The sequence below is a fragment of the Narcine bancroftii genome, chromosome 6 (assembly GCF_036971445.1).
Source record: "Narcine bancroftii isolate sNarBan1 chromosome 6, sNarBan1.hap1, whole genome shotgun sequence".
Lineage (NCBI taxonomy): Eukaryota > Metazoa > Chordata > Chondrichthyes > Torpediniformes > Narcinidae > Narcine > Narcine bancroftii.
The window spans coordinates 35,843,780-35,865,753 of NC_091474.1; the positions used below are offsets into that span (position 1 = coordinate 35,843,780).

The window sequence follows — 21,974 nt, forward strand, 5'->3', positions numbered from 1 at the left end:
TATATTTGTTCTGCATATGTATTATTTGTATGTGTTATATCGGGTTATACGTCTGCATGTTTTTGCATGGAGGACCAGAGAAGCTGTTTCATCAGATTGTACTTATACAATCAGATGACAATAAATTTGCCTTGATTTGTACCCTATGGACCAGTGCTCTTGCCTCTGCTCTTATTGCTTATCTCTATTTTGCACTGTTAACCTTTATTATCTCTCTCACCACTTGCCAATTTTCTCTGTTGAAATGACAGCAAGAATTCACCCCTAACTTTTGTTAGTCAGGGTCCATAGGCTGGCTGCAGCCATCTTGATTCCTGTGCACACGCGAGAGTCTTTGGGTGGCACATATGCAAGAGTTAAAGGTGCAAATTCAACACAGTCAGGGTGCTTAACTCTCATGCAGGTGCCAACCTAACTCCAATACATGAATCCACCAAGCATACGCCAACTGAAGACTCACACATGTGCACAGGAATCAAGATAGCCGTGCCCAGCCTATGGACCCCGGGACCGCGACTAACAAGGTAAGCATGGACCAGAATATGGAAAGATTTGCCAAAGATGATCGACAAATTCTGCAAGTTTTAAGTTGTTATGGTCAAATCTATGATGAAAATATATTTGATTAATAAGTTTGCTTTAAGACTTTGGTACTCCATATCTGCAGGCAAAATTCCAGCTTATGTCCATTTTGAGATACGACCAATCCTTTGGTCCCAAGTACTGGTGTTCAGATTAAAACCTTGATGCCAGACTATTCAGCAGCATGCACCTTAGTATTAATATTAAGTGCACACACTTCAAGGAAATGGCAAATTACTCATTCCTGGTCAATACATTTTTCCTTCAACTGTTACGAGCCCAAAGGACCCCAAAACCCAGCAGCAATAGATATTCAACACAATAACTAGTTACTTTAACAAAAGTTGCTTTTAATTATCTTTAAACTTGAAAACAGAATCAAACTTTAACTTATCGCTATTAACTTAACTAACCTAACAACCCCCTTCTAATTTTAAGCACACGTGTATGTAGTGTGTGTGTAAATTTAAGAAAAGTTCTTTGGTTCACAGTTCAATCTCACTTCCCATTCTTCCAAGTTCACTGGTTACAGGTAATTTTTATACTGTACACAGAATTCAACATATATAAAGTTCACCAGGCTTTGGTGCTTGAAAGGTTACCACTCAAGAAGGTTCTTGTAGGTTTGCAGAGAGAGTTCCAGGATTTCCATAACTGAGGTACCACCATTAGTCACCTCAATGTCTCGCTGATGAAACTTGCCCCATCAGGGTTCTCCAGATGATAACCTTTTTCTTTCAGGCTATCACAAAGTTCCTTTCTGTTCCTCTTATTCCAAGAGAAACATCAGACAGACAGCACTTCCAACCATTCGCCACACTGGAGCTTCTGTTTCAGTTCCAACAAGCTTCGCCTGGCTTGTTACAGCTTTCTGTGTCACACACAGACCAAGACTCCCTTCTGTCTTTCTCTCTCTCTCTCACAGACTTGTCTCTCACTTCTCTCTCTCACTTGCAAAACCCCTGACCTTCTCCAGCAAACAATAGGAGTTTGTCTTTTGGTCAATCTGTTGTTTTAGGTAAAGAATAACTTCTCAATGACCTTTCTGTGAAGAGGTATAAAGAGATAGCCTGTCTCTTGCTGTGGCTTTTAAAGGTAATAGTCCATTTGTTCACTTCAATTAACAGCCACTTGTGAAATCTCCAGAGCAATCTTCATACCTTCTGTAAAGTCACTGTGAATATGAAATCTCCAGTATTTCAAATAAGATGTTTTAAAATGTGTGTATGTCTGTAACCTTCTCTACCTTTCCCAATTTACCTCCCAAAAACATTCCCAAATATTCTATCACACAACAAACTTCAAGTGTCTCATTTCCCTCAGCACAGATTTAAGCCTTCTACTCATTCAGGGCTGAAAGGTCTCCCATTTTTCCCTCCCACTCATGCACTTGTTGTATTTATAGATTGCAATAACAAAAATCCAATTTAAACAGGCTATGTAGATGAGTTGGGCCACATAATTGGCACAAAACTAACAAGGAGTGCAGTAACTGTCACCCTTTCTCTAGTTGCAAAATGATAGTGTCCCACCTTCAATGACTAATGCTAAGAACAAACTTGTCAGTTAATTGCAACATTAATGTGCACTTTATGCTTAACAATACATTTTAAAAAAAAATCAAGGTTTAAAAAAAACAAGAACAGCAGGCTACATAGAAATCAATGCAAATTTAGAATTAGAGGGCATGGTAAGGGAGTGAGGCTGAAGGATTTCAAGCATCCACTGACGGTGGGAGAATTGGGAGAGGATGGGCATAGAAGATTACCTGCCACTCGGAATCTCTGGAGGCAAAAAGGCATCATGGGGAGGCATTAATAATTTTAAAAGTTGACAATATAGGAGTGACAAATACAAAAAACAATTAACATTTTAAATTCAAAATAAATCTACTAATATCTTAACAAATGTAATTTTGACATTTAATACAGATTTCTGTTGTGTGTGTTGGTGGCAAGTAAGGGTTAGTGAGAGATAGTAAAAGAGCCATTGAGTGAAATATACTTTTCTATCGTGTGACATTTCCCCTATACATGTTCATTAATAATGTAATTTTTTGTAAATTGCAATGGAATTTTATAATTCAAAAATTATTTCAATAAAATCTCCACTCTAAATACAAAATCAATGGATATTCCCATTTACTAAATACAAGGAAGATATTGAATATTCATGCAGTTTTCTCTCATCTTAATGTCCGTGCACTTGTTAGATTGATTTTCCTCTTATTTTAAGATAAGCCACACAATTACTAATTTCAGAAACTTCACAAAAAAGGCTGGATATATTGCTACTCAGTCACGAATCTCATTACAAGAGACTTTACAGTGGGGAGAAAAAAACATACAAAACAACATACCTAATGTATTGTGAACACCATCTGCTTCTTCCTTCACTGTCTCATCCAATCGTTCCAAGTTTTGAACCAGCAGCGCTACCACTTGTCCTTCCAACTAAATTAACATAGAATTAAATTACTGTTAATCCTTGTTACATCCTCAAAAAAATAACTTATTCCAAACCATGCACATTTATGATGTCAGGCATTATTCAATTACAGAATTAGAAAGCAACATACAGTATACATTTTCCAGTTGGCCAGCAGATGAAAAAATCTGCCAAATGACACACAAATGGGATTTGCGACTATTTACTAGACGGAATAGCTTGTGTGCTGCTTTCAAATAAGCCAAAGAAAATGGACAAAACCAGCCATTACTGCCAGTCTTCAAGTGAAAAACCCAAACTTCAGGCCGATTCAGGCAGATAGATTAGAAACAGGATCGGGTATTGTTTCTCCAAGATTACTAGAAAATTAGCTTGCTGCAACAGTTTGTGATAATGGAGGAAGAAATAGAAGGCTTTATGTCTGTGGAAGAGCTGTAGAAAGGGCTTCAATTCAAATGTAGCCAAACTTGCTGAGTATAAAATTTGCAATACCTGACATGCCAAAGCAAATTGGCTCAGATGGTTGCTTAAGTCACCTCCAAGTCCCATGGTAGAAAAATAAGCACAAAGAACTCTGCTTCTGTCCTGCAATTCTAAGTGAGTTTTGTGCAAGGGATATCTTTTAGATTGGACTTTAAACCAAGGCATTGTCTGTTCACTCTCAGATCCAAGGAATCCCAAAGCTGTTTTGAACATCACCCAGTGTATGTGGTACTCCAAATTAATGGGTTGAATTATGAGGTCTACTTGCATGAACAAGGCTGAGGCAATTGAATGACCACTCTTATAGACAATAATTTAGAACAGAGCAGAAGTTTATAAATGTTAAGAGAAAAGTTTAAGCCTTGAGCAATGTATCAGAAATAAATAAGAAGGAGGAGTCACGTGATGGAGTAGTGGCCGGACGGTGAACTCCAGCCCTCTCCAGAAAAGTCGGGAAAAACAAGAGAAAATACAAAGGCACAGAAATACAAGTTAAAGAAAAGTGAGTATAAAGGTGGAAAGAAGATGGAGACAAAAGGAGAAAAATCAAAATCAACGGAAAGAAGAGAGGAAGAGAAGACAACGGAGGAAAAAGGTGAAGGCCTTACCTGTCCGAAGAGGCCCGCTGTGGAGAGAGGACCCCACTACCTCAGGTCGGTAGAAAAAGAACTACAACAATGGCTCACAGAGCCGAGTAAAAGTGCGCAACCGCGCATGCGCGAGGAGTCGCGCATGCGCGATGCGCATGAAAAAAAACACACCGACGGGAGGGGGGACCAGCTGGGGAGTCGATCTCCACAGCCGGCAACGACAGCTGCAGAACACCTGCAGCAAGAAGAGACCACAGAAAGCAATGGAAACAAGAAAGAAGAGGAGGAAAGGGCAGCAAAGAAACAACAGATGGTCAACCCAGAGGAAGAAGAGGAAGAGTACAGGGAAATAGATAAAGGGAAAGGCAAGGTAAAGGATATACTTGCTCTTGTTAGAGGATACATGGAGTCATTTAAAGAATGGCAAACACAGGAATTCAATGATTTAAGAAGAAGAATAAACAACACAGAAAAGAAAATAAATAAAATGGATATGACCTTAAAAGAAATGGGGAAAAAAATGGACAAGATGGAAGAACGGGCAATAGCAGCAGAAATGGAGGTAGAAGACTTAAAAAAGAAATTGGAGGAATCTAATAAAAAAACTAAAGAGACACAAGAATTACTAGCCCAAAAAATAGATATAATGGAAAATTATAACAGAAGAAATAACATAAAGATAGTGGGCCTTAAGGAAGATGAAGAAGGCAAGAATATGAGGGAGTTTATAAAAGAATGGATCCCTAAGGCCCTAGGATGTCCAGAACTACAGCAAGAAATGGAAATAGAAAGGGCACATAGAGCATTGGCCCCTAAACCACAACCACAACAAAAACCAAGATCTATTGTAGTAAAATTCCTAAGATATACTACAAGAGAAAAGGTACTGGAGAAGACAATGGAAAAAGTAAGAGAGGGCAACAAACCACTGGAGTATAAAGGGCAAAAAATCTTCATTTATCCAGATATAAGCTTTGAACTCCTAAAGAAGAAAAAAGAGTTCAATACAGCAAAAGCGATTTTATGGAAGAAAGGATATAAATTTACACTGAAGCATCCTGCGGTATTGAAAATATTTATTCCAGGACAACAAAACAGACTATTCTCGGATCCAGAAGAAGCACGAAAATTTGCAGAACAATTACAAAAATAGACTGAGGGATGAAGACGGGTAATGAGCAAAAATGATCACGATTGATATGTATGTGGGTAAAGACAAAAATAGACTGAGGGATGAAGACGGGTAAGGAGGGTAAAAATGACCACGATTGATATGTATGCGGGTAAAGAGGTATAAGAGTGAATAGAGACAATGGGCATATGTGAAAGTATCTGTAATTAGAGGAAAACATAGAGAGTATAGACAAGAATTAATAAGGGCAGGTAATGGAATAGAGAGAATAAGGAGGGAATTAAAAGAGAGACCTTTGTGACATATAAAAAGCGAAATCTTTTCTGGGGGGGGCTGGGTGGGGGAAAATAGCGGTCACTGCAAAATCAGTTGACGCTTGCGAGTGGATTCGCAAATCCAAATGGAGAGGGGAGATGTGGTTGTCCGACAAGGGATAAAGGGCAACTCAGGAGGGGAAGGGGAGATTGGGGATAAAGAAGATAGAAATAGGAGAATAAGGAAAATGTTGGATGTTGTAGGAATGTTGTCTGGTAAAGAGTTGAAAATAAGAAAACAGAAATGGAAAAGGAGGAAAGGTAATGATGGAAAAACGGAAAGAGAAGATAAACAAAATATAAAATGGCTACGCTGAACTATATGACTCTAAATATTAATGGAATACATAACCAAATTAAAAGGAAGAAACTACTAAATTTACTGAAAAAGGAAAAAATAGATATAGCATTTGTCCAAGAAACACACTTAACTGAATTGGAGCACAAGAAATTAAAGAGAGATTGGGTACGACATGTAACAGCAGAATCGTATAATTCAAAAGCAAGAGGAGTGGCTATATTAATTAGCAAAAATGTGCCATTTAAAATAGAAGAGGAAATAATAGATCCAGCAGGGAGATATGTTATGATAAAATGTCAGATATATTCCGAGCTTTGGAATCTACTTAATATATATTCACCTAACGAAGAAATAAATAAGAACAAGAAAACAGTTGATTATTAACTTTTCAGTGACTAAGATGAATCAAGAGTCAATCACAAAATTCTGAAGACTCCATGGTTGAAGTAAAAACATAAGAGGCTAGAAGTGGGGGAGGTCAGGGGGAGAGAGGTGGGTAGGGGGGGTAGCCAGAGAGAAGGGGGTTGAGGGAGGGAGAAAAGGGGGCAGAGGATGAGAGTGGCATGGAGTAGGGAGGGGTGTAGGAGGGGATAAACAAGTGGGATCCAGTAACAAGGTCAGGATTCAGGTAGCAGTCTATGTGGGGAGCCACGTGGTGCAAGTCAGCGTTGGAGGCTCCAGATTCTTCTTCTGCAGGTCCAGCACTGGAGTCAGCAGGTCAGGAGCTCCGGTGTGGTGGGGTGGGTGGGGGGAGGGGGGGGGGAGAGGAATGAAGCTCAGGTGGGAGTGGGCTACCATGGCATTGGGAACTCCGTGAGGTCTAGGATTGGTGTTCAGGAGAGCGGCCATGGTGTTGGGGGCTCCATGGTGTCTGCAGCAGGGAACTAAGTGGGAGTGGGCAGCCGTGGTGTAGGGAGCTCTGTGGGGACTGTGGCCAGGGTCGAGGTGCTGGTGATAGGCCGTGGCATGGGGAGCTTCGTCGGGTGGGCAGCCGAGGTCAGGGCTTGGGTCAGCAGCCGTGGCAGTTGGAGCTCCAGTGAGTCAGTGGCCGGAGCCCAGGTTGCAGTGGGCAGCCATGGCACATCGAGCTCCGTGGGGTCAGTCGCCAGAGTCAGTGTTCCAGTCAGAGGCCGTGGCATGGGAGGCTCCATCGATAGGGCTGCCAAGGCCAGAACTCACGTCAGCAGCCGTGGCGTTGGGAGCTCCAGAGGGCTGGTGGCCGGGGCCAAGAGGGCAATCCACGTGGAAGTTCGCAGTGGTTGTAGTCTTGAGGGAGGTGAGCTTATGGTTCTTATAATGAATCAGGGATCAATGATAAAAAGCTTAAATATGAGGAGCTTTATCTAATTAACAGCATATTCATAACCAGGTACATGAATTAAAAACAGAAATTTATATTTGACTTCATAATGTATAAAAATCATGAATGATTGATAACCAAGAATTAAACATTCTATTAGAGTTAAACCAGAAAATCTGCAGATGCTATGATTGTAGCTTACACAAAACTGCTAGAGAAACACAGTAAGTCACAGCATTCTTTACGAACAAAGATAAAGATGCATAACCAATGTTTTGGAACTGAGCCTATCAAAGATGAGCAAAATGCAAGCAGGTGTTTGAATAAAATGATGTGGCTTGACAAGAGATCAGAGGATAGGGTGGGGAGGGTACAAGAGAAAAAAAAACTAAGTGACAAAGGGAGGGAATAGCTCTCTGTGTGGAGAGGGAAGAGGGTGGAGAGCTGAAGGAAAGGAAACAGAGGGAGATAGGGGTGTTGCCCAATGGAAACCAGAGAAGTCTATGTTAATGCCATCCAGTTGGAGAGTGCCCAAACAGAACATTAGGTGTTGCTCTACCAACTTAAGAAGTGGCTTTAGATTGGCAGTGCACGAGGACATGGACAAACATGTCGGTGCGGGAGTAGGGCATGAAATTGAGATGCAACATCCCCGTCATTGATGCAGAGCGAAGGCGCTATCAGTGAAGCAATCTCCGGGTCTGCATCCATAACTTATTACTTCTTGCCTATGGGCCTGTGTTCTTCCCCCTGCCTCTCTCCCCACCATTTTATTCAGGTACCTGCCTGTATTTTGCTAATTCCCTGATGAAGGGCCCAGGCCCAAAACACAGGTTATGTATCTTTATCTCTCCTACATATAGAATACTGCATTACTTGCTGAGTTTCTTCAACAATTTTGTGTCAATTAAATATTCCATGGCACTTGTCAACACAAATAAACAGAAAATTAGAAGATTATGATGGAGAAGGAGAGAAGAATTGCAGATAATGATGAATGGTGACCCAACACAGTAATGATAGTTTTAAGCTCCGAAGATTGGAAGCACAATTATCAGTGGAAATAGGAAAGAAGGTAAATAGTAGTGAATTATAGGCCTTAAAAAGTACAAAAAATTCTTTGTATTTTTGCTAGTTTATGGATCTACTTTGCCTTCCTGATGTCTCCCCTCTTTATAAATCATTTCCCCTACATATAATTTTCCAACTGCCTCAGTAAATCAGTCTCGCAGTGAAGTCTGGGACCGGTCGGTCTTGTGATGGATATTTAATTACAGTTGATTTTAGCTGCTTAACCAGCTGAGAAATCTTCTTTAATAGCACTGCATAAACAATAAAGTAGAGAAGAACAAGTCTGATTTTTGTGTTTTGTATCATCCTTTATATTGCATATACAGTAACCCCTGGTATCTGGAATTCAGCAACTGGCAACCCCAAGCAACCAGCAAAAAAAATTGACGAACATAAATTAAAAAAAAAGAATAAAATAATGGGTAAAAATATGCAATTTTAACATTGCAAAAATAAATGTTCTCTGAAGTAACACATAAACCTTTGGAGAACATGGGAGCAAATATTCAGCCGACATAGTGCCTTGGTCATACTTTGCTCATAGCAGTTGTTTGTACGAAGTTGTTTAAATAAAATGAGGTCACCCAGGTTGATGCCGCTCACCGTTGGGGGTGATTCTCTTAAAGTGACTCCTTATTACTGCTTAGTAAGAGTCACCCTATTCAGAAGTTTATCTGTAAACTTGGGGAGCGGCGGGATGTTAATTATCTACAATGTTATTCTTCGTCTTTTAGGCAGCTCCATGAAGGGGGAGGAATCGGCCGATGCAGTGATGGTTAAAATGTTTTCAAAGAATGTGACTGAAAATGAAGTAAAATGCTTTAATGTTTATATATTCATGCAAGTGAAGATTTTTCACAGTAAGTACAGTGTAGTATTTTTGTTTTTTAAACTGTTCATTCTTAATGCAGGTGTATTAGTTCAGCATTGCAAGAGTAAGGTCCCTGTGGGTGCCAGATTCTAGGGGTTTTACTGTACTTTCAGTATTCTGAATAATCAAAAGTCAAATGTAGCCATATTGTTGGATAGATCAGCAAAAAAAAAATAAGAGGAGCTTGTACTAAGTAATGGAAACACAGGAGGCTTCCATTATAAGATTGGTCAAATTATCTCCTTTTCCACCCTTCGGCTCTCATCTCCTCTCTTCCCCAAACTTCTTTTCATCTCACCAACCTCTACATTGGATCATCCTTTGTAATTTCCATCATTAGACACATCTTATGCTGGCTATTCAACATTCGGAAAGAAAAAGAAAATCCCTCAATGACTCCTTGGTTTGTTCTTCCCCTCCTGCAAACTTTCCACGAAATTGCAGGAGATGCCACACCTGGCATTTTAGCAATTTCTTTCCACCATCCAGAGATCCAAACAGTGTTGCCAGGTGAGGTAATAATTTATGTGCACCGCTTTCAATTTAGTGTATTACATTTGAATACATTGCCACCTCTGCAATGAAAAAAGCAAATGCAGATCAGATAACTGGTCTGTAGAACACCTCCGTTCAGAGTTTATGGATGCCTTACTTTAATTTTCTACCCTACCCCACTTTGATTCAGTCTTTGGCTTCATCCAAAGTTCCTGTAAAGGCTCAAGGAGCAACAATTAACTTTTGTTTAAGCACATTGCAACCCTTGAGGCTTCATAATAAATGCAACAATTTCAGATAATTAATTTCCCTTATTGTATCAGAATTAGTCACTTGTAACATAAGCTTGGTGCTTCACAATCAAGTTACTGCTTGGCCAACTAAATACTTCTAGCACGAAAAAAAGCACCAATTTCTCTTCTTAATTTCTGCACTGTTATGCGCCATAAATTTACTCCTGTAAATTATATTTAATCCAGAATTTAGTAACTCGGTTTGGCCATTTAGCTTCAGGTGACATTGTGAACATTGATAATTAACTAAAGAAATTAAAATGAATTTTAACTAGTATACGCTGATCTGAAGTTGCATATCCAGCACACATCTATTTCATCTAATGCATGGCAGCACTAATGTTTTTAATAAATGCATAAGTGCAATTTCCAATGCAGTAATTCTGTTTGAAAGGGACAGTTCCCAGAAGTACCTGAAGCAGCAGCATGTCAATTTACCGTATATTTTGGCGTACAAGTAGAGTCTTAAACCCTCAATAATCTCTCACAAAATGAAGGTCGACTTGTATGCCAGATATACTTTTGAGACCTTAAATTCAACCCAAAAAACCACTCAACTCCAATTTGACTCCCTTGAAAACCGATTCGGCGTGCAAATTGACCCTTGAAAAATCGAACAAAAACCCAACTACAACAAATGTTCATGTTACCAGTATATTAGAATAACATTTTTATTGAAAAAATTTTTTTTTAATCCTTCAAAATCACTATCATCAACTGAAGCAAAAATCACATCGAGCACATCCATACATTCTCTCACGGTTTAAACAGTCATCATACGGCTCCCGGTCTGTGTCTGATGAGGCAGCTTCTGCTTCATCGTCAGTGTCCCACAATAAATCATTTTCCGTACCATCAATTGCACAAGATATACTACATTTCTTTTAAACAATTTGATTACAGTCTGTACTTTCACTTTATCCCATGCTTTGAGCACAGTCACACAGCACATCAAGTGATGCAGCTTTTTTTCTCAACTCGTCAATCTACGTATTCCATTCTTCAGACAAGAGGCTGCAACAGAGAAATCAAACCACCTGGGATAACTGCCATGTAAGTATTATTTAGTGCTAATCTACTTTTAGTCTTCTCAGTTAAGTGCCTATGAAATATAATCCAGACCAGCAAACTCTGCCGTGCGTAAACCGCCTGGTGGTCTGTTCCACACATTGTCTATCCATAGTTTTACACCATTTTCAACCATTCATCCTTTTTCATGAAGATATACCCACTGGGAATTTTATTTTAGGTTTAAATTTGCACTTGAAGATTTTTCCCATTAACCATGCACAATAACACCATGGTGAACCTGGTCCCTTTATGGCTGTCCTTCTGGTTTGCACAGCTTTCACACCTTTCCATTCCACTGTTTTATTGCCTATCATGTCAAAATTCATAGGGGTTTTGTCTACGTTTCCAATATTTGCAAATGCAAACTGGTGTTTCTACCAGTTACGTGCAATAAACTTGTGAAAACTTACAACTTTATGATCAAGATCTTTTGGCAGTTTCTGAGCAATTTATGTTTTTTGTCATAATACTAGATTTTTCCTTTTCAAGAAATGGTTTCACCAGCCTACTGTAGCCTCAAAATCTTACTGTGTTCTACATGCGACTTTGCCCACTTCAGTGCAAATGTTCTTATTTTGTTTCATATGACTATGTAGCAATCTTGATTCTGTTCACATACCAATTCTGCTATGTGATTTTCCAACTCTGGCCAACAACTGATTCCTCTTCTCATTGAACATTGCCTTTTAAGTATTTGTCTTAAAATCTATTCTTTCTTTCTCCAATCTCTGTCCAACTTCTCATGTATATCAAATTTTCTTGTAGCAGGACAGTTGCGGAATTTCTTGGTCATTTCTATTACTTTTCACTTAAAACTCACTTCATACTTTCGTCATTTTGCTGGAGCCTCCATGATAACCATCACCAATGCCCAAAAGCTCAGTCATCACGATTTTTGGGGGAATGACTTAAATGCCTGATATATGATAAAATCATTAAAATTAGGCCGAAATGGGGACCCGATTTGTCTGCTGGTCAACTTATATGCTGAAATATACGAGTCTACTGCTTTTGTATTTTATGTATCTGTGTAGATGTACAAGAATTTCTTGCATCTGTACATTGTACTCATCTGTATGGTAAACTGTCATCTGTGTGCTTCCAGACTCCGAGCATGTGTGCATGGGAATTAGAATCAAATGAAGCATGTGAAGTTTATACACACAGATTTAAATATGAGGGCAAACGATTGCAGGAGTTCACTTATTTTCTGCTCTTCAGTAAAGCCACATTTCAAAAAGCCATTGCTGCTGTCAAGTATGTAAGTATGATAGCAGTTATGCAGGCAACAACAGCAGGCAAGCAAAGTAAAATTAAACACAGGAGCAACAAAATAAAAAGGAGCAGAGGCAGTGAAAAAGATAAAATGAAAACAAGTAACAAAATAGAACGTAAGCAGTATTGTATGATCCTGCAATTGTGAGGCATGTCAAATTGCAACTCAAACATTTCCATGTACTGAAATAATATGTAGCACTGTACAAGTTGTCCTTAAAACACCAAGTTGAAAGACAAAGCCCCACAAACAGAACCCAAGATCACAGGCACCAGGCTTTGCTCCATCGAGGACATCTACATGAAGCCATGTCTTAAAAAAAAGAGCCTCTATCCTCAAAGGCCCCCACCACCCAGGCCATGCCCTCTTCACTCTGTTAACATGGGGAAAAAGGTACAGGAGCCTAAAGACCAGGACTCAACACACAAGGACAGCTTCTTTCCTGCTGCCATCAGATTCTTGAATAATCAATGAACCAAAAATACTGTCTTACTTTTTGTGCACTATTTTTTTATTTAGTCATGTAAGATGGTTATAGTATGAATGTTTGCATTATGACGATGCCACAAAACACTGATTTCATGACTTGTTCGAGACAATAAATTCTAATTCTTATTCTGAAAGTCTATATTCACAGCCATAGCCACAATGCTCAATGTTCTCAGTTATTTCACTGAAGAACTTAAAATTAGAAATTAGTCAAATTTGTTTTCAAGGAAGCCATTGGCTTTAATTTATTGGTCCATGGTTCTCCAAATATCAAATAATTAGTACAGATGGCTCTAAAGGTTTGTTTATCCATTTCAAACACATGCAATTTTTGACATCCTTCTCAATTTTGTAAAAGTGCTTGGAATTTTCTAGCTTTCACAATACCCCCACATCAAAGGAGAATTAGCAATGGTGACCAAACCTTCTGCCTTTTCTTTGATTACTTGCTTTCTTTCTGAATCTTATTCTACCACAAGGGCTCCAAATCTTTCAAGTATCTCCCACCCAGAATCGCTGCTGTCTCTCACTTCATTTACACAAGGGTCAATATCGATTGCTTGATCCATAGTCACCATTAACGTTTCTTCAAAAACTTGTATACCATTTATATTTCCAAAAGTATTTCAGAATTCTCTTTCCAATGAATATGCCAGTTTGGTTTTTTTTCAGTTCTGTTTCCTCATTTAAAATCTATCCGCTTTCAATATTCAAATTAGTTTTATTGCAACTCCAATTCAATTAATTTAGGTTTTTTCTACTAAATTAAATTTAATGTTGTCAAATATGGGCTTACTTCAAAAATTACTGCTTTAATAAGTATATCTTTTTTCTAGTCAGAAGACTTAACTGGACCAGTATTTAAATGCACAATTCATTCTTTATTTTGTCTTGTTTTAATAAATAGTCAACCTTCTGAATTTTGGTGCACTTTAATAAATAACTTTGTGCTGATATACTGAGCCAACACACAACACAGAATATGTTGACAAAGTAAACAGCTTAAAGCAAAGGTATTATTGGATTCCTAGAATGAGATTTTAATCACACATGAATATTAGAATTCAGTTTGATTTTGTACCTCTCCACGAGTGCAGTGAACCATAATCACACAGTATTTTCTAAATCAACTTGGTCCTGTAATCAGTTTAAAAATATTCAATTAGATTAGAACATTCAAATGAGTTATCAAATTTATTTTTTTAAAACTGCTTTCTTTTTCTGAGAGACTGCAAACTTATCCCATTTATTATTCTATCAATGAAATACTACCTCATACAACTCAAATTATTTATAAGATTTCAGGTGTCAGTTGGGTTTTACAATTCCAGAACAGACTTCCACAATCTTGTACAATCTCCATCTGTCAATGGAATTACAGAAGTCATGACTTCAAATCAAACTGGAATTAGTGCTAAACAAAATTCCTTTTAAAAAAAAAATGACAACCAACAAACACAATCAAATGATATGTGCAATAGACCACAAAGTGGATCTTTATAATGAAACCCCTTAGATCTAGCATGTTGAGGATCTGTAACAATGCACTGGAATTTCAAACATATTCCATTCATTACTGGAAGAAAACACTATAAGAGTCTAACATTGAGCCAAACTATTAAATGTTAATTTAAACTAATTTAAATGTTAAAACATACAGGTTTATATATTTAATGACTGATGCCTGGATAAGATAAAAAGAGAAATATTTAAATTAAAATACAGGAACTCTCAACCATCCAGTATCCATGGTGTGGTTTGATGCGAAATGCTCAAAAACTTCACTGAAATTTAACCGATATATCAACTTTTAAATAAATTGTTAAGCTACATGTCATCTCCTAATCCTTTGCCATAATATTCTACTTCAAGGCTAAACAGGTAATGTAAAATAAAGCTAATATAAATCAAATGGTGCAAAGTTTTCAGAGCTTATTATGTGATTCAGCCTACATTTATTGCCCTTATGTATAAATGTAAATAATCAGCGGACCAGTCGGGGCAGACATACAGAGGGAGGGTGAATGGATGGGGGAGGATGGGGACCCGGGAGATAGACTGGGAGGGACAGTGGGAGGTCAGGATAAGAGGATTTGGGGGGGGGGGGGGGGGGAAGGGATTTAGGGGCAGAGGAAAAAATTTAAAAAAATATATTAAAAATATTTTTTTAAAAATCGGGGGAACTGAGGGTGGTCAGCCAGGGGAGAGAGGGATTAGGATATGGATCGGGGATGGGGAGTTTGGGAATCAGGGGAACAGAGTGGGGAGAGAGAGAAGGGGGAATGGGGGACTGAGGGGTGGGGAGGTTAGGATGGGGGTATCAGGGAGAGAATGGGGCAGGGACCAGGGAGAAGGAGAGTGGGGAAATGGGGAAGGGGGCAGGGGTTTGCAGAGCAATACAGGGATTTGGGGATGGGTCACAGAGTGCGATATGGGGAAGGTCATGAATCAATACAGGGATTCAGGGAGGTGGGTGGGGTTGGAGAGCAGCAATCGGGCTGTGGGAATATCAGGTTGAGGCACCAAAGAGGTCTAAGCTGACTGAGGGGGTAGGGGTGGGAGGGAGGGAACAGGTGAGTGAGTATGGTGGAGGGGAGTGAGTGGGAAGATGGGGAGAGAGAGACAGAGGCAGAGCAATGAATCTGTGTGAGATGAGGACGAGTGAATTTGACTGTTGGGGCAGATAGACTGGGGAACTGAGTGCGGCTCACAGCAAATCCTCTGCTTCCTAATAAAGTGGGTGTGCTATTCTCAGGGTTAAATCCCACAATGAAAGCTCTGCGCAATCTGGTGCCATTAGTGATTCGATTATGGACAACAATACCCATTTTAACAAATACCTTGTGGACAGTAATCCATTATAACAGTGGACTAAATTTGGGTACTGCCCTTTGATCTCTGAGTAAAGTTTAAACATTTTGGGTTTTAAGCCTAAAGATGAAATTTGCTGATGGGAAAGGTTCCGAAGGAGATGGGTCAACCACAAGGCTTGGTCCCCATGGACAAGTTGAGGGCTGTCTCTATGCCCAGGAATTTTGAATGTGGAACTGCATTTACAGTTGATTTCCCAGGAAAATATGAAGTTATACCATTTCTTTGTTGACCTCAGGACATCTCCAAATACTGAGGAACCTTTCTGCACTTCCCAGTACAAGAAGAAGTTGGGGGAGAGAAGTGCAGAGGAAGAGGTGAACACAGACAAGTGGGCAGAAGAGAAAGAAAGAAGCTAAAAAGTGCTAAACACCCTCCCCCCCAACCTTTTTATTCCAGTGTCTACCTGTTGTCAAATTTCTCGAAAGACTCAGGGCCAAACCATTGACTGGCTTTTACTTCCTACGGATACTGAATTGCTCCTCCAGGGGCAGCACAGTTGGTGTAGCAGTTAGCAGGATGCCTTTACAGTGCCAGACATTGGACCTGGGGTTCAAATCCCACACTGTAATTTATTGGTAACTTCTTCCCATGCATTCGTGGGTTTTTTCTGGCGGCTCTGGTTTCCTCCCACTATTCGAAACGTACTGGGGGGTATAAATTGGACAGCACGGACCAAAGTGGCATGTCATCATGCTGTGTGTCTTAATTTTAAAATTTAAATTTAAAAATCGATGATCTTGACCAAGATTCTGGTTCACTCAAAGCAGCTGATCTACCTCCCTCTGGTACGCTTCCTTATTGCCACCTTGGATTCTGCCGGCAACTGTGGTGTCATCGGCAAATTTGTAGACAGCAGAGGGCTAAGCAAGCATCTGTGTTGATTGTCAGTGAAGAGGAGTTGTTGTTTCTAATATGTACTGACTGCGGTTTTCTGATGAGAAAGTCAAGGATCAAGTTGCCGAGGAGGGTGAAAAGACCTAGGGTCTGGAGCTTGTTCACCAGCACTAAGCGAATAATGGTGAATCAGTCCATACTCTGAAGAAGCAGGTGGCATTTAATTACAGTGAAGATCAGAATACCAGAAAACTTAGAAATAATCTCAAACATGCAGTGCAAAAAGAAAAATACAAATTAAACTACTTAGCACGGAACAGTTTTTTTTTGAATATTCACTTGGTCTACGGTCAAAACCTCCATAAAAGAAAAGAAAACTCACCAAAGCATCTATGAGCACTTCTGCTCCTTCTTCACTCTCATGTAAGGTGTCTATATCTGTAAGCTCCTGCAGTAGGTCTACTACTGCAATGGAAACATGTAGCAATTTGTTAAAGATCAATCTATGCACATTTAAAAATCAGCACACGTTAATAAATGGCAATAACAGTCAGAATCAGATTTTATCATCATGAACACGTCACAGAATTCCTTGTTTTGAAGAGGCATTATATAGTGCACATAATTACAATAGATTACATTTTAAAAATAAAGAAACTAGTGCAAAACTAAGAAAAAGTGAGGTGGTATCTTTTTTGAAATATGATGGCGGAGGGGAAGAAGCTGTCCTTGTGGCACTGGGTGTTCACCTTCAAGCTCCTGTACCTCATTCCTGATGGCAGCAGTGGCCTGGCCTGGGTGGTGAAGGTCCTTGAAGATAGAGTCCACTTTCTTTAAGACACAGCCTCTTGTAGATGTTCTCAATGGAGTAAAGACTCGATGTTGCTAGCTGAGTTCATAACTTTCTGTAGTTTTTTCCTGTTCTGTATATTGGCACCTCCGTAGCAGACAAAGATGCACTAGTCAGAATGCTCTCCACGGTACACCTATAGATATTTGCAAGAGAATTTGGTGACATATCAAATCCCTTTAAACTCCTTACGAAGTATAGCCACTGATGAGCCTTCTTTGTGATTGCATCAACGTAGAGGCCCCAGGACAAACCTTCAGAGATGTTGACATCCAGAACTTGAGGTTCTTAACCCTTTCCACTGCTGAATCCTCGATGAGGTCTGGTTCGTGTTCTCCTAATTTGACCCTCCCGAAGCTCAAAATCATCTCCTTGGTTTTGCTGGCATTGAGTTCAAGGTTGTTGTTGTGACACCACTCAACAAGCTGATCTCTCCCTCCTACACACTTGCTCATTGCTGTGTGTGAGTCTGCTAATGTCTGTGGTGTCGTTGGCAAATTGAGCCGAGCCACACAATCATGGCCTAGAGTCTTCACTGCAGAGCGAGTAGAAAAGTGGGTTAAGCATGCATCCTTGAGTTGCACCTGTGTTGATTGTCAGTGAGAAGGCAATGTTTCTGATCCGTACTGATTGTGGTCTTCCGATGAGGAAGTCAGGAAGTCAATGAGTGGAGTGCATAGGCACAGGATTTGGAGCTCGTTGACCAGCACTGAGGGTATGATGCTGTTGACAGCTGAGCTATTGTTGATGAAGTGTAGTCTGAGGTATGTGTTGCATAATATTGAATAACATTCACTTTATTAATAATTTTCGATTGACTAAGCAGACAACAGCAAATTAAAAAAAAATCTTTTGATGGTAAAATGAAATAAAGCTGGAAAATGATGGGAACACAAAGCATATTAGATGCTATTTGTGTAAAGAGAAACAGAATTAATATTCCAGGTCAAAGATCCTTCATCAAACTAAATCATTAACACTGTTTTCCTTTCAACAACTGCTAACTGATCTGCTTTAGTGTTTCCAGTAAGTTTTTTGTTGGAGGAAGATAATATTGAGAAAATAAATGTAAGATTATGTAAATATAAAGTTGCACAAATTCTACCAGTCACCTGCACATTAGCAGCAATTCACAGCAGCCAATTATCTCCCAGTCCATTGGTCTTTGGTAGAAAACTGGAGGGGCAGAAGTCTGGATTGAACCCAGATCTGTGGTGAGGCAACAGCTCTACCAGCTGCGCTACTGTGCTGCACAGGTTATAACATACAAAGATGTGGTGTTTTGGTGTCATAAAACTTCCACCATACTAAAAGCTGAAATTCACTGGTCCACACTTAATATGCAATCAGAATACAAGGGCTAGAGTTTTATCACTGATTCCACATTTAATGCCTTATGAAATTCTTAGACAGCATTTGCCAAAAAATGAATTCCCGAACAATAAATTGTCAACATACACAAGACATTTTTGATCTACTGTCCCTATTGATCTCATCAAACAAAGATGTGAAAGAAGATTTCATAGGTAAAACATGAAGGCAGGTCACAATCATTTCACCCATCAAAGAGAAGGTCATGGATGTTCGATATGTAAACAGGGCATAAAAATGGTCTGGATTATTGAAAATAAATTAGATACAGAATACAAATTGTTGCTTAGCTTGGATGACTGCATCTTATGACCTAAATATTATAAAGTTACATCATGGATAAATTCAATTCAGCAAATTACAAAAAAAAACCATGGAAGATAGATAAACATCATCAAGCTGTAAATATATTTTAAACCAACATTTGAAGGATATCAGTATTTTCATGACCAAGCAGTCCAATCAGGGACTGAACAGCATTGAGCTCCACAAGCAAGTGGTAGAGATCTGGCATGGTGGCAATCACATGCATCTCCTGTATAATATCATTTAAATCCAACTCTGACTCCATGAACCTACGAGGCAAACAGAAAATGAGAGTTAAAATATCTTGGTGCCATTCAGTTGAACTTTAACCAGGTTTAACAACTAATTTCATGAGCCGCAAGTTCAACCCTAAAGCTCGAGGATCAAGAAAGGTAAAAGCCATTGGCCAGATGAGAACTGATTACTGTTATTTCACTGATCACATTTTGATATGTATATTACAGCAGCACAAATAATATTAAAATTAAATAAGATGTTGATATATATTTGAAAAACAAGACTCAAGAAATATCTCAAATACTGCACTGTTTTGTAACTCTGAACTTGGTTTCTGTAAAAATATATTTTGCATACAATGGAAAAAGTATGTTCAAATCCTACTTTATTTCTTTTTTTGGAAATTTATTGAGGTTTGATAAACATAATTAAAGACTTGCTTCTCTGGGTTCTCCGGAAACTTGATCCGTAGTTCTTGATTTTTATAAGCCCTTTTTTCAAATGTCAGGATCATCTTTTTCACTGAGCTTTCATCCAAAGGTTCAGCCTAAAGCAAAAGAAGCAACCTCAGTCACTAAAGCAACATTTGCTTTTTGCATTTAAAGATAACCATACAAACCAAGTCAAGCTCATCCCAGTCAAGGGCTTTAAGTTACGGTGCCCTCTTGCACCTGACCATTCATGAATACAAATCCACATATTCCTAACGAGTACCGACCGACCGGTAAGCTACCCAGTAGGTGAGTAAATGCAAAGCATTGTGTAGATGACAAACTTTGCAGCTACTAGGTGTTGCATTTTATCCTCGATGGTATCAAATTGCAAGCATCATTGGAACAACACTCATCAAGCCAACAGTATTTAATTGCATTTTGAACTTGAGTCTTGAAGAAGTACAAAGGCTTTGAGGTGTGACTCACTTGCCACAGGACACTCAGTATTTTACCTGCAATTGTAGCCACAGTATTTGCATGGCTGTTGCAGTTGAACTTCTGGTCAATGGTGATCACCAGAATGATGATTAGTGGAGTACATTCTGGTGATACCCATTGAATGCTAAGGATAAGGAGTTTTGGAGACAAGCACTGGTTAATACATTGGTGATACATACCACTCTTCCATGCAAACCAATTCGGAAACACAATCCCTATTCCTTCAAAGTTGGTCTAATTCTAAAGCTTTCTATCTAGGAGCAATAAATTGCAGAGGTTCAAAACCAAAAGCAACTCCAATCCACCTCTGCAACAGTGATTAAAGAAGCAACATAACAGTCTTTCAGCAAAAACACACGTTAGAACAATTTTAAGTGAAAGAAAAGCTTTTATTGGGATGCAGAAGACAATAACAAAATGAATCTCCCAACATGTGGAACTTTCAGGGAAATCAACTGAAAGTTTTAAGACAGAAATTGATATGTTTTTGTTACATAATGGCACCAAGTACAATGATCAATAAGAATTAGAACCTGATCTAATGTGTCTTAGAGTCTGAACAACCTTCCATTCCTATAAAAATTTAATTTTAGCTATAAACTAGCTTCCAAGTTTTACATTTTAAGTTTCACTGGAAGTTACAAAAACCTAGCAAATTAAATGAACCAACAATTATAATATAGCAACGGTACTCAGAATGTGACAACAACTTAATTAGAAATGCCAAATAAAATAAGTGAGAATAAAAATCCAGAAGGGAGAAAGAGACAGGGCAACCAATCATCATGTACTAAACATCATGGCAATATAACACAAGTGTTTAAATTTCCAGTAGATATGCTGGAGAACAGGGAGTTTCAGCTTGAGGAATACAATACCTTGCAAACTTTGATCCAACTGCAATAGAGAATAATTTCTTCTTATCTATACCTGCTAGCATTTTACATATTTCTATTGTGAGGTCTTAACCTGCCACCAGACAAACAGTTTACTTTTCCAAACTCTTCCGACAATTGATCGAGAGTCCATTTCTGTACAATGCTCAGCTCTTGCCCGAAGCAAAGGAGTTTGAACAAAAACCATAAAAGACCAACAAGAGGACAGGACAAAGAGGAAAATGAAAAATCAGTAACATGAAACAAATGGCGCCTCCAAAGTCAACAGTAAATGTCATCACCTATATTTACTGAGAACGATTTCTAACATCAGGGAAGGTATTCACAGTTTAGACAATCAATTAGGAGATAGAGGCAGAATTAGACAGCATTGAAAGAGGCCCTTAAGCTAAACTCATCCATGCTATCAAATTGTCTATTGATATTGTCCCACTTGCTCATGTTTAGGATTTGCTCTCATCCCACTCAACCCCTTGAGCTTGTTCCACAATTCAATGAGATCATGGATGATTTGATTAAAACCAAAAATTCATATTCCTACTTAAACTTTCCATCACTTATTGAGAATCCACCCACCTCAGCTTTTACTCTCTAATATTCCCTGCTGAGCAAATGACAATTAAACTTTGAAAGGTTCAGCACTAATCATACAAAACCTGCTGTGGATATTATTTTGGACTGGTTAGTTGATCATAGGCAAGAATATGGCATGTGATATATAGGTTAGCTCTAGAGCGAAGGTCACCAGGTTGAACAAGACCCGAGAGGTGGGGTGCATGTCAAAATCTTGTTCTGGTTAACCTCTACGCACGGCACGGTTGGCATAGCAGTTTACAGTGCCAGTGATCAGGACTGGACTGAGGTTCGAATCCTGTGCTCTGTAAGGAGTTTGTACATTCTACCCATGTCTGCATGCATTTTCTCTGAGGGCTCCGGTTTACTCCCACCATTCAAAATG

The 21,974-nt window shown here is 39.0% G+C and overlaps 1 protein-coding gene across 1 annotated transcript in view; it reads right to left on the reverse strand.

Moving 5' to 3' along the window:
- Positions 1 to 21,974, reverse strand: part of ctnnbl1 (catenin, beta like 1) — a 137,999-nt gene that overhangs the window by 105,543 nt on the left and 10,482 nt on the right. Inside the window, exons 3-6 of the mRNA XM_069884633.1 lie at positions 19,629 to 19,735; positions 19,081 to 19,220; positions 16,807 to 16,904; positions 2,942 to 3,035 (exon numbers count right to left, since the gene is read on the reverse strand). Coding sequence (XP_069740734.1) covers positions 2,942 to 3,035; positions 16,807 to 16,904; positions 19,081 to 19,220; positions 19,629 to 19,735 — 439 coding nt within the window. The remainder of the gene's footprint in view (positions 1 to 2,941; positions 3,036 to 16,806; positions 16,905 to 19,080; positions 19,221 to 19,628; positions 19,736 to 21,974) is intronic.